The sequence below is a fragment of the Staurois parvus genome, unplaced genomic scaffold, assembly GCF_062004578.1.
Source record: "Staurois parvus isolate SC_StPar_1 unplaced genomic scaffold, SC_StPar_1.0 ptg000469l, whole genome shotgun sequence".
NCBI lineage: Eukaryota > Metazoa > Chordata > Amphibia > Anura > Ranidae > Staurois > Staurois parvus.
The window spans coordinates 2,434,577-2,452,905 of record NW_028318265.1 but is presented as its reverse complement, the minus strand read 5'-3'; the positions used below and the strand labels follow the sequence as shown (position 1 = coordinate 2,452,905).

The 18,329-nt window shown below is 43.9% G+C and overlaps 1 protein-coding gene across 1 annotated transcript; it reads left to right on the top strand.

Annotated features, from left to right (window-relative positions):
• Window positions 1-613: 613 nt before the first annotated feature.
• Window positions 614-15,325, top strand: KCNJ8 (potassium inwardly rectifying channel subfamily J member 8). The gene is made up of 3 exons (XM_089689129.1): window positions 614-2,329; window positions 10,526-10,967; window positions 14,284-15,325. Exons 2-3 carry the CDS (start codon window positions 10,615-10,617, stop codon window positions 15,176-15,178), a joined length of 1,248 nt encoding a protein of 415 aa, XP_089545255.1. The 5' UTR covers window positions 614-2,329; window positions 10,526-10,614; the 3' UTR covers window positions 15,179-15,325.
• The last annotated feature ends 3,004 nt before the right edge of the window (window positions 15,326-18,329 follow it).

Genomic DNA, 18,329 nt, shown 5'->3' with positions numbered 1-18,329 from the left:
CTCATCCTCATCCTCTTCTTCTGAGGATGAAGAAGAAGAAGAAGTAGGATGAAAAGAAGAATAATTCCAAGCCGGCAAAAAGTGTATGTGCAGAGTTCCTCTATTTCTGACAGTTCTCTCACAACTTCTTCACATGTACAGTGGTTGAAACATCTGTATCCTAAATGTAAACTAATAGATACAATGTTTCAACCGCTAAACATGTGTTCCTTCTGTCAGAGAACTGTCAGAAATAGCGGAGCTCACTGCAGGGACACTTTTGCCGGCTGATCGGGAAATGTTCGATTCGCGCACCCGAAGTAGGCAAAATTTCGGTTTCGACACGAATCGAATATTTCCTGAAATTCGACTCGAATTCCGGTTCGCCTAGTTCGATTCGCTCATCTCTAATAATAATGATGATGACACTGAGTGTGACAAGGCACAGTGTGTTCTGCCAGGCTACGTGCCCTCCCCAGGTACCACTCCAGGGTTCTGGGTACACACAGTCCATTCCAGGATAACATTGGCTGCTCTCTGCCCCCAGATAAAGCCTGAACCTCCCTCTCACGTCACCAGCAGCTGCTGCAGTAACTCAGGAAAAACTTCCAAAACTTCCAGACTGTGAACAGGAGAGGAGCAGAGAATGAGGCTGTGAGCAGAGGTTGCTGGGTGACAGCTGCCAAGAGGGACTGTCCGGGACTGACAGCATAACTGCAAGGACTGAACATCTAATGCATACTGATTGCAGGAACTGAGAACCTACTGCATACTGACTGCCGGAACAGAGTACCCACTGCATACTGACCGCAGGAACTGAGCACCTACTGCATACTGACCGCAGGAACTGAGCACCTACTGCATACTGACCGCAGGAACTGAGCACCTACTGCATATTAACCGCAGGAACTGAGCACCTACTGCATACTGACCGCAGGAACTGAGCACCTACTGCATACTGACCGCAGGAACTGAGCACCTACTGCATATTGACAGCAGGAACTGAGCACCTACTGCATACTGACCGCAGGAACTGAGCACCTACTGCATACTGACCGCAGGAACTGAGCACCTACTGCATACTGACCGCAGGAACTGAGCACCTACTGCATACCGACCGCAGGAACTGAGCACCTACTGCATACCGACCGCAGGAACTGAGCACCTACTGCATACCGACCGCAGGAACTGAGCACCACTGCATACTGACCGCAGGAACTGAGCACCTACTGCATACTGACCGCAGAAACTGAGCACCTACTGCATACTGATCGCAGGAATTGAGCACCTACTGCTTACTGACCGCAGGAACTGAGCACCTACTGCATACTGATCGCAGGAACTGAGCACCTACTGCATACTGACCGCAGGTACTGAGCACCTACTGCATATTGACTGCAGGAACTGAGCACCTACTGCTTACTGACCGCAGGAACTGAGCACCTACTGCATACTGACCGCAGAAACTGAGCACCTACTGCATACTGACCGCAGGAACTGAGCACCTACTGCTTACTGACCTCTGGAACTGAGCAACTACTGCATACTGACCTCTGGAACTGAGCACCACTGCATACTGACCGCAGGAACTAGGCACCCATCCAACATTGACTGCCGGAACTGAGCACCAACCCAAAACAAACTGCCAGAACTGAGCACCTACTGCATACCAACTGTGCAAACTGATCTTCTACCCAACACTGAATCCCAGAACATAGCACCTACTGCATAGTGACTGCAGGAACTGAACACCTACCCAACACTGACTTAGGTAACTGAGCACCTACTGCATGCTAACTCCAGGAACCAAGCACCTACTGCACAATGACTTGTGAAACTGATCACCTACTGTATAATAACTGCAGGAACTGAACACCTACTGCACTGACTGCAGGATCTAAGCACTTAAAACATACTGACTATAGGTATCTACAATAGAGTCCTGTCCACAAGAACTGAGAACAGTCTACATCCTCCAGAGAGCAGAAAAATAATACCTTGGACGAGAAAGGTGCTACTGATCACTGGGGTCTCCTGGACAAGAAATAAAATCACCTTATTGCAGGAACAGAGGTCATCTGCCTGCTTGAAGCCCCAAAAATCAAGAAGGAGTAGATCTACCAAATATCTGGGACAGGTGTTGTGATCACTATCTAACTGGATGAAGCGGCCCCTGGCCAGTGACCACCTAGATCTGCCACTACGGAGATCCTCTATTCACCATCCTGGGATCAGCACTCAGGCTGCTACAATTGACCACCTTTCACCCAGAAGGAGCTTCAGTGTCAGACTGCCACCCTAGCATCACTATCCACACTGGATCCTGACACCTGTAACATGTGGCATTACAGTAAGTCTTTATCCTGTGTCACCCCTTGTCACTCCTGTACACATACAATGAGACAAAGGATAATATTGGCAACCCAAGCTGGGCTGGGGACAGGAGCTCCACCACCTTTGTAAATTACATGTTGGCCTCCCTATTCCACATACATCTTACCTTGTGAGGCTGTTTTACACCCCTCTAGAATAATGTATTCAGGTTCAATGTTGGATCTGGATGGATGAGGATAGGTGCTCAGCTTTGATTCCTGACTCGTCATCATATTCATCCTCCAAACTCCACAAAGATATACCAATCAGCTGTTGCTGGGACTTGTAGTGTCCCAAAGATGAGATGCTGTCAGGAATCTGTAGCTTTAAAGCCCTGATGCTCAGTCTAAAGCCCAGGGGCCACATGTGGCCCTTTGGCACTTTTTGTGTGGCCCTCAAGACACTAATTTATGTTACCTTAGTCCCCTTTTATAGCAGTTATTTCAAGCAGTCTTATGTAATATGTCTCCAGTCTGTGACTGTCTCCTGAAGCATGTCCCCAGTCTCCAACAACTCCTATACCATATCTATAGTCTCTGACCATCTCCTACAGTATATCCACAGTCTCTAACCATCTCTTGTATTATGACTGAAGTCTCTGACCATCTCCTGTATCATCTCTGCATCTCTGGCCATCTTTTGTATAATATCTGCAATCTCTGATCATCTCCTGTATCATGCCTGTAGTCTCTGATCATCTCCTGTATAATCTCTGCAGTCTCCATCTCTATTATCATGTCTGCAGTCTCTGACCATCCCTTGCATCATGTCTGCAGTGTTTGACCATCTCCTGTATCATCTCTGAAGTCTTTGACCATCCTGTTGTAGCACGTTGTCAGTCTATGACCATCTCTTGCATCATGTCTGGAGTCTCTGACCATCTCCTGTATCATGTCTGCAGTCTCTGACCATCTCCTGTATCATCTCTGAAGTCTGTGACTATCTGTTAAATCACGTCATCAGTCTATGACCATCTCTTGCATCATGTCAGGAGCAGGGGGGGACTGACCATTGGGGAACTCGGGCAGTGCCCGAGGGCCCGGGGTCAGTAGGGGGCCCCATGAGATGTCCCTGGTACCTTTCATAGGCTTTTTTGGGTGTGGTTTGAGTGTGGGTGAGGACACAGGGGCCCCATGATCCCCTATTGCCCTGCCCATTGGCCCCATGAGTTGTCAGTCTGCCCCTGGTCAGGAGTCTCTAACCATCTCTTGTATCATGTCTGCAGTCTCTGACCATCTCCTGTATCATATCTGCAGTCTCTTACCATCTCCTGTATCATGTCTGCTGTCTCTGACCATCTCTTGTATCATGCCTGCAGTCTCTGACCATCTCCTGTATCATGTCCGCAGTCTCTCACCATCTCCTGCATCATCTCTGCAGTCTCTATCTCTTGTAACATGTTCGCAGTCTACAGCCATCTCTAGTATTCTCTCCACAGTTTATGACCATCTCCTGTATCATGTCTGCAGTCCTTGACCACCTCCTATAATTTGCCTACAGTCTCTTACAATCTCCTGTATCATACCCATAGTCTTTGACTATATCCTTTTGTGTGTCTGCTCTCGCTGATAATGAATATTCACTGAATTTTTTCTGCAGCCCTTTGGAGATGTTGGGGGCGCATTTGAGGCTCTCTCCATATCAAGAAAGTTGACCACCATTGCTTTAAAGTGTATCTAAAGCTGAAAACCTTTTAGTTGGTCTTTTTTCTATAAAGTGAGAAGTGGTTAAAATCTCTATTATGATTGATTGATTGATTGATTGATTGATTTTTGCTGTATGCCCCATAGGTAAGACTTTCCATATACATAACAGGAAGTGAGGGGAGATCTCTCCAAAATAAGTGGAAACCCCTCAGAAACACTTATCAGCAGAACAGGTGTCCCTATTGGAACATTTCTCCTCTATTCCTGTTCTGGTGTCTGTTTAATAAAAGTCAGCAAGTACAAATATTGTGGCTGCTGATTTTTAATAAGCAGACACTTACCTGTCCAGGATCCAGCTGACATCACCTGGACCAGTTCTTTGCTGGTCTTTGGGTCTCTTTGATTGTGGGAAGCTGGCTGTGACTTCCTGGGGCTTCGCAGTCAGCACCCACTGCGTATGTGTGAGTCTCGCTGTGCTTTCTGAATGGATACGCAGCCTCCTGAAATATGTGACATGTCCCTGGAGGTTGTGGCCGGGATGGGGAAGGGAGAGGGGTGAACTTCTGCTCTGATCACCTAGGTGATCCATGCTGAAGTGGTTGCGGGTACCTACCAGAAAGAGGTACTCGCTCCCAGAAAAAAAAACATCCAAATAGTAGAGGGGGGATTAGGAGGAAAAGTGGAACTTCCCTTTTTAGACGAAGTTCTGCTTTAAGGTAACCAAGTGAAACGAATGTGCTGCCAATGTACTCTAACATGCCAAAACAGATGTGACCCTTTTTATGTAACAGGAACAATAGTTTGGACATTGTAAATGTAAGTGAAAAGAGCGTCTTTAAAATTAAACATTTAAAGCTCATTTTAGTAAGACCTCATCTGGAATATGCAGTTCAGTTTTGGGCACCAATTCACAAAAAAGAACATTGGGGAACTGGAGAAAGTACAGAGAAGGGCAACCAAACTGATAAGAGGCATGGAGGAGCTCAGCTATGAGGAAAGATTAGAGGAACTGAATTTATTCTCTCTTGAGAAGAGGATATTAAGAGGGGATATGATCAACATGTATAAATACAGTGGGGATCGAAAGTTTGGGCACCCCAGCTAAAAATTTGTATTAATGTGCATAAAAAAACCAAGGAAAGATGAAAAAATCTCCAAAAGGCATCAAATTACAGATTAGACATTCTTATAATATGTCAACAAAAGTTAGATTTTATTTCCATCATTTACACTTTCAAAATAACAGAAAACAAAAAAATGGCGTCTGCAAAAGTTTGGGCACCCTGCAGAGTTAATATCTTGTGCTGCCCCCTTTGGCAAGTATCACAGTTTGTAAACGCTTTTTGTAGCCAGCGAAGAGTCTTTCACTTCTTGTTTGAGGTATCTTTGCCCATTGTTCCTTACAAAAGTCTTCCAGTTCTTTGAGATTTCTGGGCTGTCTGTCACGCACTGCTCTTTTAAGGTCTATCCATAGATTTTCAATTATGTTGAGGTCAGGAGATTGTGAAGGCCATGGCAAAACCTTCAGTTTACGCCTCTTGATGTAATCCTCGATGGATTTCGAGGTGTGTTTAGGATCATTATCCATTTGTAGAAGCCATCCTCTCTTTAACTTCAGCTTTTTCACAGATGGCATCAAGTTACCATCCAAAATTTGCTGAAATTTTATTGAATCCATTTTTCCTTCTGCTCGTGAGATGTTCCCTGTGCCACTGGCTGCAACACAACCCCAAAGCATGATTGATCCAACCGCATGCTTAGCAGTTGGACAGAGGTTCTTTTCATTCAATTCTGTGCCCCTTCTTCTCCAAACGTGCCTTTGCTCATTCTGTCCAAAAAGTTCAATTTTAACCTCATCGGTCCACAGAACTTGTTTCCAAAATGCATCAGGCTTGTCTATATGTTCATTTGCAAAGTTCAAACGATGATTTTTGTGGTGAGGACGTAGAAGAGGTTTTCTTCTGATGACTCTTCCATGAAGACCATATTTGTACAAGTATCTCTTTATAGTGTCTCTTATCTAACTCTTTATAGTCCATCTACACCTCCTCCCTTGGCAAACTCATACACTCCCACGGCTTCAATTACCACCTCTACGCTGATGATACTCAAATCTACCTATCCACCCCTCACCTCACCCCCACATTCTCCGCCCGCATCACTCACCTCCTAAACGACATCTCTGACTGGATGTCGCTCCATTTCCTCAAGCTCAACCTCTCCAAAACCGAGCTTCTCGTCTTCCCCCCAGCCCGCGCCCCCCCATCCTTTCCATCACTACCAACAACACCACCATCAATCCCGCCCAGCAAGCCAAGGTCCTTGGCATCATTCTGGACTCAAACCTTTCCTTTCAACCTCATATCAAATCACTTACAAACACACGCAGGCTCCACCTCCGGAACATCGCCAAGATACGCTCCTTCCTTACCCCAGACACCACTAAACTACTCGTACACTCCCTGATTATCTCACGCCTTGACTACTGCAACTCCCTCCTCACCGGCCTACCCCAGTGCAAACTCTCCCCGCTTCAGACCATCCTGAACTCAGCTGCCAGACTCATCCACCTCACCAGCCGCTCCACCTCTGCCACCCCCCTCTGCCTCTCCCTCCACTGGCTCCCCATTACCCAACGCATTAAATTCAAATTGCTCACCCTGACCTATAAGGCCATTCACAACACTGCCCCTAACTACCTCACCGACCTGATTCCCAGGTACCACCCTACCCGTACCCTTCGCTCTTCACAGGACCTCCTTCTATCTTGCTCCCTGGTCTCCTCCTCCCACGCACGACTGCAAGACTTCTCCAGGTCCTCCCCCATCCTCTGGAACTCACTACCCCAATCCATCAGACTGTCACCTTCCCTCCTCACCTTCAGGCGCTCCCTGAAAACCCACCTCTTCAGAGAAGCCTACCCCACCCTCACCTAACAGCCGCTGCCCTTCCCTCCTCCTACCACTCCATCCCCCACAGCCGTTTCCTCCTGTGCCTCTACCCCCTCCCTCCTAGATTGTAAGCTCGAAAAAGTAGGGCCCTCTTACCCCTTATGTGCTGTTTGATGTTACTGTTCTGTTTCATGTATTGTCCCCCCCTCTATTGTACAGCGCTGAGCAAACCCTTTGGCGCTATATAAACTCGATAAATAAATAAATAGTGGAATAGTGTACCACAACTCCAGTGTCTGCCAGATCTTTCTGGAGGGATCGTGCAGTCAAACGTGGGTTTTGAATTGTTTTTCCACACAATCCTGCGAGCTGTTCTGTCTGATATTTTTCTTGGTCTTCCAGATCTTACTTTAACTTCCACTGTTCCCGATGACTGCCATTTCTTAATTACATTCCGAACAGAGGATATTGACATCTGAAAACGCTTTGCTATCTTCTTATAGCCTTCTCCAGCTTTGTGAGCGTCAACTATTTTCAGTTTCAGTTTTCTAGACAACTGCTTAGAAGAACCCATGGTGCTGATTGTTGGGGCAAGGTCAGATGAGTCTGGGCATTTAAAACCTTTGAGATGATGATTGAGAACAATCCATGACACTGGCAGGTCTCAGCTTGGCGAAGGGGGCAATGCATGCTATAAATTCTGCAGGGTGCCCAAACTTTTGCAAACGACATTTTTTTGTTTTCTGTTATTTTGAAAGTGTAAATGATGGAAATAAAATCTAACTTTTGTTGACATATTATAAGAATGTCTAATCTGTAATTTGATGCCTTTTGGAGATTTTTCCATCTTTCCTTGGCTTCTTTATGCACATTAATACAAATTTTTAGCTGGGGTGCCCAAACTTTCGATCCCCACTGTACATCACTGGTTCATATAGTGAACTCGATGTAGAGTTATTTACCCTGAGGTCATCACAGAGGACAAGGCGGCACTCTTTACGTCTAGAGGAAAAGAAATTTAATCTTCTAACATGGAAAGGTTTCTTCACAGTAAGAGCTGTGAAAATGTGGAATAGACTCCCTCAAGAGTTGGTGCTGGCCAGCTCAGTGGATTGCTTTAAAAAAGGCCTGGATTCTTTTCTAGATACACAGAATATAACTGGATACTAACATTTATAGATACATTTTTATTAAAGTTGATCCAGGGAATATCCAATTGCCTCTCGGGAGATCAGGAAGGCATTTTTTTCCCTGCAGGAACAAATTGGATCATGCTTTGCTGGTTTTTTTTTGCCTTCCTCTGGATCAACTGTGGGTATAGGATTATAACTTTTTTTTTAATGGTTTAACTGGATGGACTTTTGTCTTTTTTCAACCAGACTAACTATGTAACTATACCTTATAAACCGCTTCATTTGCCTTCCCCTTTAACACCATTATATTCATCAAATGTCACAATTTAGCTGAAATCTACTGATCAACACCTGATCAGCCCTCACAAGGATGACACAGTTCCAAAGCTTTGTAAACTTTGGAGGCCATATACAAGATAGTTTTAAGGCATGTTCCACCCAAAATTGATACTCTGGTATTTGGTGGATGCTGGGAAGCCACCTTATAGTTTATTACATCTCCTAAGGACCTCAGTGACAGAGAATGGAACAGGGAGAGCGAGAACACCCCAAGTTGAATGGGAACAGAGCCAGGTACTATGGAGGGCACGTCTCACCACTGGGTTCTCCAAAAGGTCTAAGAAGCCAACACATGACTAAGCCTACCAGAATCCAGTCATATCCGAAATATCTCTTTTAGGTGGATTGACCCTTTTAAGCTAAAGTATAAGTATGGATATTTTTTGCATACTTACATTGATCAAGCTTGGACCAATGTAAGTATGTGTGTGCCATACTTGTGGGATCCCCATGGAGGCTGGAAATCACTGTGGTTGGCACCACTACTACAGTGATAACCGCTAGATTTTGGGCCCTGTGCTGGGTGTCTTCCCTGCTGTTTAGTGAACACAGGAGGTCGCTCACTCAGCATGAGCACCATTCAGAGAATACCTTACAATTTCCCAATGAATGCAAAGCATTTTCTGATTGGAGGAGGTGGAGAGGTGGGAAGATGACATCACAATCTTCACCTCATCCAAAATAAGTGTGAGATCATCTCATAGAAACGGTTCTGTAGCGATCTGGCCTTGTGACATCCAGACATCTCAAGGGAAGTCTCAAAAATGACACCATAAGCCTAAAACTCAGCTGAGAGTCAGATTATCAATTGCTATGAGAACAGTTCTCTGTACACGTACCGGTAATTTGTTTTCCAGTAAGGTATAAAACTTTGTAATATAATTTTTACCAAACTGATTGAAGAGCGGTGATTCTCTTTAATGAGAGATCCCAAGAAAGAATAAATTATGAAAGTGCTGGGGCTGGGACAGTTCACACAAATGTGCAATTTGGGAGTTGACACCTTTACTGGGTGAACTCTTGTTCTATGAGAAATCTGGATGCAGTTCCAGTTCTAGAGTAGGGATGAGCTAACCTTAGAGTTTTTTTGTTTGCTGTGTTTTTTGTGAAAATCAAGACATTTCAGCAATATTTGCCATTTTGGTGCAAAGCATTGAAGCCAATGCTGAAAGAAATTGGGGTGTTTTTTGTGGTCATTTAAGGGTGAAATGGTCAATAATGCTCCAGAAGGTTACAAAAGCTAATTTTTCACACTTTGTACATTCTTTTTCTTATTTCTATTAAAACAACCTTTTGCAAAAAGCACATTGTATGCACAGAGACACAGTGGCAGCTCTCAATGGCAAGGCTTTTTAGGTAAACAAAGCCATATGATCACCATATCAATGCTGGTGGAAATTTCTATTTATTTATTTATCAACAAAACTTTAGAGCTTTGATAAGGGTTAGAGTTAGGGCTCGGATAAAGTCTGTTAGGATTAGGTTAAATTTAGGGTTATAGGGTCATGGTAAACCTCAAGATTAGAGTAAAGCAAGCCATAGATTATACCATTTTCTTTCATTCCAAAAGAAAATCTCTTGATTCCCCCATTGACAGTCAGTATTGATGGGGGAATCCCTCCTGCAGTGGTATTGTGTTCTGCTGGCAGGGAATCTTCATAGCTGCCAGCTGTGAGCATGTAAAAAAATCAGACAGGCTGGTTGTACTTGTCAATGGATCGACTTCAGTAAAACCAGCCTACCCATAGATGGATTGAATCTTGGCCAGTCCCTGCTGAACCAGCTAAGATTCGACCCATCTACAGCCAGCTTTAGAGTTAGGTTGGGATTAGGGTTTTAGATAAAATTAGCATTAGGGTTAGAATAAGGGTTAGCTTTAGTGTGTCACAGTTAAGATTAGGGTTAGAGTTAGATTTACGATTGGGTTAGAATTAGGATTAGTGTTAAGGTCAGTGTTCAGATTATGTGATCATGTACCATTTATGGTTACCATAGGGTTAGTGTTAGAATTAGTGTAAGGGTAATGGTTTATGGTTGGCTTTGTTTATCAACAAAGCCATTGATAACATTGTCATCAGTGAAAGGTTTTCAGACTCATAAAATGGTTAAATCGCCTAATGAACTGTGACTCACAATATTTTCTCTTTTTCTCTATGAACTCTAGGCTGTTACCACAGCCGATAGCAGTACCGGCGACATCATACCACTACCTCCCCTCTCATCTCCAAATCATCGGTGCTCTGGTGCAGCACCATGCTAGCCCGAAAGAGCATCATCCCCGAGGAATATGTTTTGGCCAGGATCGCAGCTGAGAACCTGCGCAAACCAAGACTCCGCGACAGGCAGCGCAAGGCTCGCTTTGTAGCCAAGAATGGGGCCTGCAATGTGGCACACAAGAACATTCGAGAACAAGGCCGCTTTCTACAGGATGTCTTCACCACCCTAGTGGACCTCAAGTGGCGCCACACATTGGTCATCTTCACCATGTCCTTCCTCTGCAGCTGGCTGCTGTTCGCCATGATGTGGTGGCTGGTGGCGTTTGGACACGGGGACATGGACATCCTGGAGAACCATAAGAACTGGGAGCCCTGTGTGGCCAATGTCAGGTGAGGTGTACTGTGAAGGAGGCCGCTGACTTCTAGCCTTCCATTGGGCTTGGGATGATGATTACTCTTCTTTGGTATTTTAAGTCAAGCTAATAATAGCACTGATAACACCAACAACTGCAGTTTATGGCTTTAAAACCTTAAAAAACTCCACTCAGATTCAGCTCATGTTAACCTTTTGCCTGGCTGAATTGTCTTGTGGCAGCCTTAACACAAATGTTCTGCTAAAGCTCCACTCCAATCAGATATGATTTCTCTGTTTGGTGGATGCTGGAAAGTTAAACTTGTTGGTGTTTTTTTCAATCTTTTGGTGAGATCCCTGTGCTGTGTTCCTGGTTCTGCACACCTGTTCTACCCATTATGAGAGGAACACCCAAAAGTCCCAGATGGCCAAGAATGCTCAGGAAATATGGCAGGAAGGTTTCACGAGTACATCTCTAAAGATATACAAAAACAGGGAGTAGTATAACATAGTGCTTCTCAACATTTTTTTCAGTCAAGACACCCTTTACAATTATGTACAATCTCAAGGGACCCTTTAAAATTATGGACAGTCTCAAGGCACCCCATTCTGAAATGTAAAAAACTATCCTAATAGTTTTGCATAATACATCAACATCCACACATGTAGGACACCCAATGTTTGTTTTTAATATGTGATTTATTCCTCCAAATCAAACGCATTTGCACATTGGTACTGACTAGAATTCAAGTGTTTCTCTTCTTAAATTTTTTTCTCCATCACTCAGCAAATGTGACCCCAGTGCTGACAGAGAGATTCAGGGGAGGATCAAACAAGAATGCTGTGCAGAAGACCAACATCCTTCTTATAAATTGATCATGTCATTGGGTGTTGGGATGCTGGAGGCTAGAGGGTCATAATGGTGCACAATGAAATCCTGTGGCTTTTTGTAACTAAAAGGCAGGCTTTATCCACCTCTGGCTTGTATACAATTTTTGGGCAATTTTTTGTCAATTTGCCAAGGCACCCCTGAAGAAACCTCAAGGCACCCCACGGTGCCTGGGCACCCTGGTTGAAAAAGGCTGGTATAACGCACTAGCTTCCACTTATAATATATATTTGGTGGACTGACTGTTTATAGTTCAAATAAATTGTTAATGCTTTGTATCTATGTGAACATTCTATAGACTTTAATAACCTATCAAAGGAAACCTGTACATACACAAATATGAAGGCAGACCCCACCTTCTGAAAATGTTATTTTCCAGGCTATTAAGCTTCTGCTGATTTCAGTACTATTTGAGCCAGTTTCCAAAAACATGAAAGCAGATTAGGACTTCTGATTTCATTGCCAGCTTATCCAGGACAGACACTCAAAAATTATTGCAGCCTGTAAATCAGACAGATAGCATAGTCAAGATTAGTTTAGCAATGGGTCAGAGCAGGGGCGGACTGACCATTTGGAAACTGCCCGAGGGCCCGGGGTCAGTAGGGGGCCCCATAAGATGCCCCTGGTACCTTTTTCATAGGCTTTTTTGAGTTTAGGCAAGGACACAGGGGCCCCATGATCCCCTATTGCCCGGGGGCCCCATGAGTTGTCAGTCCGCCCCTGGGTCAGAGGGACAAATTACTTGAGGCCCGTCACAAGCATTGCATCATTATGACTGACACATAACATACAGCAAGAAGAACTCCTCATACTTCATGAGAACAGAAATATTTTTTCTTTTGATTAATTTTGTTTATTACCCGATTAATATTTTGACTCCTTACCCTTGTGTATAACTGTTTTATTTCTGAAATGATATTTCAGATTTGGGTTGTGGCATAATATATTTATGTAACTGTCCCAAATTTGCTGTAGCACTCCCACATCTTGGTCCTCTGTCCTGCCGCTACAGTGTCCTGGGGCATGTCCCGGGATCACAGCATCAACTTTTTTTAGGCACTGCACATGTGCATAAATTGTGGGGATCAGAACTGTGTCCTTACATATTTAGATGTGGGATCTGTAGTGCATCAACCTATTAAGTGGGTATGTTGGGTGGTCCCTGCATATTTAGAAACAGGGTCTGGGCAAGACTAAACTGTAAAGTTAGTGTGATTTACTGTAGGTGCTCCCACTCAGGAAGTGGGCAGACTAAACATGGAGCAGAGGGGTTATAATATTCTTGGGAAAAGGGAACATAATGTTGGTAAGAGTGCTGAATGTTTTTTTTTTTTAATTTTTAAAAGACTCCCAGAATTCCCTAAAAAAGTATGTTTCCTTTCCCTCAGCCAACTGCCCGATAGAGGTCCTCCTTTTCTGTATGTCTCAGGCTGTTTGGGTGACCTGTTCGAATATTTAGACATTGTGTGCTATCATCTGTCGGAAAACCATATTTTTAGTATTAATATAAACTACAGCTAGGGGTGCAGCTGTCTGGCAATTATATAGTAAGACACATAACACACAACTGGTCACCCTGTTCCATGTATAAAACACTTATTAGACCTTTACATGCTGGAAAAGTGCTCACTGACTGTGCTGAAATGCTTAAAAATGGGTCAGTTCACCCATAAGGTGTTACATGTAGTGTTTCGGGTGCTGAGCCTTCTGCTGGTGCCTTATATGACTTGGAGGTTCCAGTAATGAGACCCCTCCACCAATGAGGTCTAAATTTGGTGTTTTGGCTTTATGTTAAAAGTTTACAATGGCATCACTATTGACTGAACACCACCCTGCAAGGCAGTAAAGGTACAAGTGCAGGATGGATTTTTTTTTTCAAGCATTTTATTGCTGTCCTGGTTCCATTAGAAAGGTTAAATCTCAATTACTATCTCAATAACAGGGTGCCAGTAGGACGGGAAGTGATGGGATATCATCCTGATTAGAACAGAGGCGGAAAAAAAATCTTGTGTATTTAACACGGTAAAGGTGTCATTTCTGTTCCTCTCTGTTCCTTCCTATCCCTGTGACATCTGCACCTTCATATTCTCGTCTTGGTCTCACTGGGACAGGAGGTGAGGGAATCTGCTTAACCAGAACCCAGAGAGAAAGTAAAAACTTGGACTTTTAACCAGCATTAAAAACAAAAAAATGTTGGTTGGAGTTGACCTTTTAAAATTTGTCAGGGAAAGTGGGATTCCTCCTCATGGGTGTGGCATCAATGAATCACCAAGGCATCAATTTTGGGTGAAATGACCCATTCACAGCAGCAACATTTTTTGTTTCTGGAATGTACTCTGTGATGCTTTCCTGTAATAAACAACTGATAATAGTATTTATACTGCTTATCTTGGCAGACGGCCTGGGGGTTATAGAAGATGAGCTAATACACGTAGTAGTAATAACTTAATTCTTTCATATTTCAGGTCGTTCACAGCGGCATTCCTCTTCTCCATAGAGGTTCAAGTGACGATCGGATTTGGCGGGAGGATGATGACTGAGCAGTGCCCGATGGCTATCACTGTCCTCATAATGCAAAACATTGTGGGCCTAATCGTGAATGCCGTCATGCTCGGCTGCATCTTCATGAAGACAGCACAATCCCACCGAAGGGCAGAGACTCTGATCTTCAGTCGCCATGCGGTCATAGCCGTCAGGAATGGCCGCCTATGCCTGATGTTCCGGGTTGGAGATTTGCGGAAAAGCATGATCATTAGTGCCTCAGTGAGAATTCAGGTTGTACGGAAAACAGTCACGCCAGAAGGGGAGGTGATCCCCATCCACCAAATCGACATCCCAGTGGACAATCCAATTGACAGTAACAACATCTTCCTAGTGTCTCCGCTGATTATCTGCCACATCATAGACAAGAGAAGCCCCCTCTATGACATCTCGGCATCTGACCTGCTTAGCCAAGATCTGGAGGCAATCGTCATACTGGAGGGTGTTGTAGAAACGACTGGGATCACCACTCAGGCCCGGACCTCCTACATCCCAGAGGAAATCCTGTGGGGTCACCGCTTTGTGTCCATTGTCTCAGAGGAAGAAGGTGTATATTCAGTGGACTATTCCAAGTTTGGCAACACGGCAAAAGTGGCCACTCCAAGATGCAGTGCTCGAGAACTGGATGAGAAGCCTTCCATCCTCATCCAGACGCTTCAGAAGAGTGAGCTGTCCCATCAAAACTCACTGCGGAAACGCAATTCCATGAGAAGGAACAATTCAATGCGAAAGACCAACTCTATGAGAAGGAACAACTCTGGACTCATCATGCCAAAGGTCCAGTTTATGGCACCAGAACAGAATGCATCGGATACATGACAGAGACATTGCAGCAACTTAGTCTTCTTTCCAATTGTAGAGGTTTACAAACAATATTTATTGCCTTGTATACAACACGTTCCTGTTCTTCTAGAATTTGCAGTTTTTTAACCCTTGAGCACTTTTAATAAAATTATTTATCCCGAATTCTACCATATTGAGTCCTTGTACGCCTCTGAACAGAAATGTGAAGAGGTTTTCCAAGATTGGTTAAAGTCTCCACTTGCAAAAAGGTACAATTCATACAATTTACATCTCACAGCTCATAAGCACAGAACTCAGTTCATCAACTTACATGGGTAGGCGGAAGGGCTCTATGGACCTGGACACTTATTTGTAATCAGCCAATGTTGGGATAAAGTTGGTGCTGGGTACTGCCACAGAAACAAATTAGGTTCTACCAGCATCTAACCTAACAACCACTCCATCTCATAGCTAATCTTAGAGAAGGGCTCACATAGCCCCTGGCTCTCTTGAGTAATATAAAGCACTAAAAAGTCCTTCTGTATGACAAGAATGATTCCTAAAGTAAGTAAACCATGAAAGTACTTTGGGTGCTGGTATTAGTGACTTTCCTCCCCCCTGGAACTGTACACATTTGGGAATGATAGGAACACTGGGGAAGTAGCATGCAAGATGGATCTGAGTGGATCAGGCCAGCAATGCTGGGAACATACAAACTCTACTGGGCTATTCCAACTTGGTTAATATAATCTTAGACCAATTAAGTTCATTTTATTACATTCTATGAGGCTTTGAGACTAAATTGAGTGACCTCGGACCATTTTTAGTATTGGAAAACATTTGAACCACTGGCGTTTTAGCCTAATTAATTCAGTGCACTTAAAGTGGAATTCCAGGCCAATTCTAACTAAGCCTAAGCCTTCTCCCTTCCCCATTCTAAGCCTATTCTATCTACCCGGTAAAAGAAAAGATGTGTATACTTACCTATTCTGAAGCTGCTCTGGTACGGTCACATGATCTCTCCGGGGCTGGCTTTGTCAGGAGTAGAGGAGAGATCGCCAAAGTTGCAGAGCCTGGGTGATGACGTCACCCATAGGCATACTATGGGACATCTATTATTGGCTTTCCCTCCTCTACACTCATTTGACTTGACAAAAGCGACTTCAGAATAGGTACAGTAATTATAGACATCTTTTCTTTTACAGAAAAAGCAGCCCATAGATTGTGCAATTTTCTTTCTTCCACCACGGGCAGCACCAATCCCTCCCACAGCGCTAATGTGCTCTGCCAGCAGGGAGCCTTCCCTGCTGTCAAAACAAAATTATCTCTGCCAGCAGTGATCACATGAAAAAAATCCAAAAGGCTGGTTGTACTGAAGTTAATCCATCGAGCGACTTCATGCAATTTTATCTGTCCATTTTGACGTGTTAGGCATGAATGGCAATGAATGGCATCGCAAGTGCGTTTTGTGAACACGCATATTCATGGAATGCTCAGGTTTTATTGCAGCCTTAGAGAGTAGCGTGTATCTCAACAATCAGTAAGCTTCTCCCCTTCCCCAGACAATCACCTCTGGGTCTAACATTTTCTGGTCATGAAATTTGCGATTGTGCAGACAAAGATTATAATTCAACCAGTGTATCCACCTCTACACCTGTGACAGCTCTTCTGGGTGGATATATAGGGCTGATTCACACCACCTGCGGTGCGGAAGCGTGTACAAGAGCATGCATTTTCCCACACAATGCTGAAATGTGCTGCCCTCTGCAGACCCTAGCGAGTCCCATTAATTCAAAAATGTGCACGCTCGGACACACCTAATTGCTGCGAACATGCTCTTAGGACAGACGCTTAAGCTGGTTTGTGAACATTGTACATTTGAGGTATTGACGAATTCTATGGTAAAATCATTACAAATTTAATTTGCTTTTAACGTTGGATTTAAGAATGAATAGAATCTCCTGAATGAAAATTACATTCACGGTTAGAAACATTTCTGTCCTGCTCCTTGAATATGTTCATGCGGTCAGAAACAAATGCCGATTTGACCACACTAATGATTAAAAAATCAATTGAATGTTTCTGAAATTACCAATTTTCAAACAAAATCCTTCAAGTGTATGGCTACAATTTTTTAAGAAGTCACAGTGTACACTTTCATTACATAACATCAGCCATGTAATAACAATACAAACAATAGTTATATTTGACAATCCAATATAATCTGACTTTTCATCTCCTTTCATGTTGTGAGTTCTGCCTGTCTGCTGGTCATCTCTTTCCACAACTTCCTGGATTCCCTGCATGCTTTGCAGCTTTTCCTCTGCTGTTTACTTTCACTTTCCAAGGACTACATATCCCATGGTACCTTTCTGCTTGCAAGCAGTGTGTCCTGTTCTGACTCTGCCTCCTGAACAGGGGCGGACTGACCATTAGAACACTCGGGCACTGCCCGAGGGCCTGGGGTCAGTGGGGGGCCCCATGAGATGCCCCTGGTACCTTTCATTGGCTTTTTCATAGGCTTTTTTGGGTGTGGGTGAGGACACAGGGGCCCCAGGATTCCCTATTTCCCGGGGGCCCCATGAGTTGTCAGTCCGCCCCTGCTCCTGAAACTCCTCTCCTCTCACACCTCTGTAGTTCAGAAGGCAGGCTCTGTGAAATGTGTGACACAACAGTGCCTACTCGCTGTGCATAGTGACTACATGTCACAGAATGCTTGGGCATCTTTACAAAGTGAGTTTACAAACTTCAAGATTCTTCAGATTAATAGGAGGAGACTAGAAATACCATAAATACAATAGAAATGAATATACAGGTGTACCTCAGGTTTATGAATGTAATGTGTTCTCCAGGACGTTTCCTATTGCAAAAAATTTGTAAACCGAAACGTGGTTTCCCATAAGAATGCATTCAAAACCAATTAATCCGTTTTGGAGGTCAGAAAAAAAAAAAAGTCGCTGTCACTATAGGTCAGTGCCAGTTTTTAAATGTAATTATCGGCTTTTTGTTTTCTTCACTATAGCTCAGAGAATCAGCAGTCACTTTCCCCCCAGCTAAAAGAAAAAACATTTCCTTTTAGTTTATTTCTGGGAGTTAAAAGAAACAATGTTTCCTTTTAATTTGTTTCCCGAGATAAAAGAAACAAAGTATCCTTTAGCTCCCAGGGAAGTGACTGCTAACTCTGTGA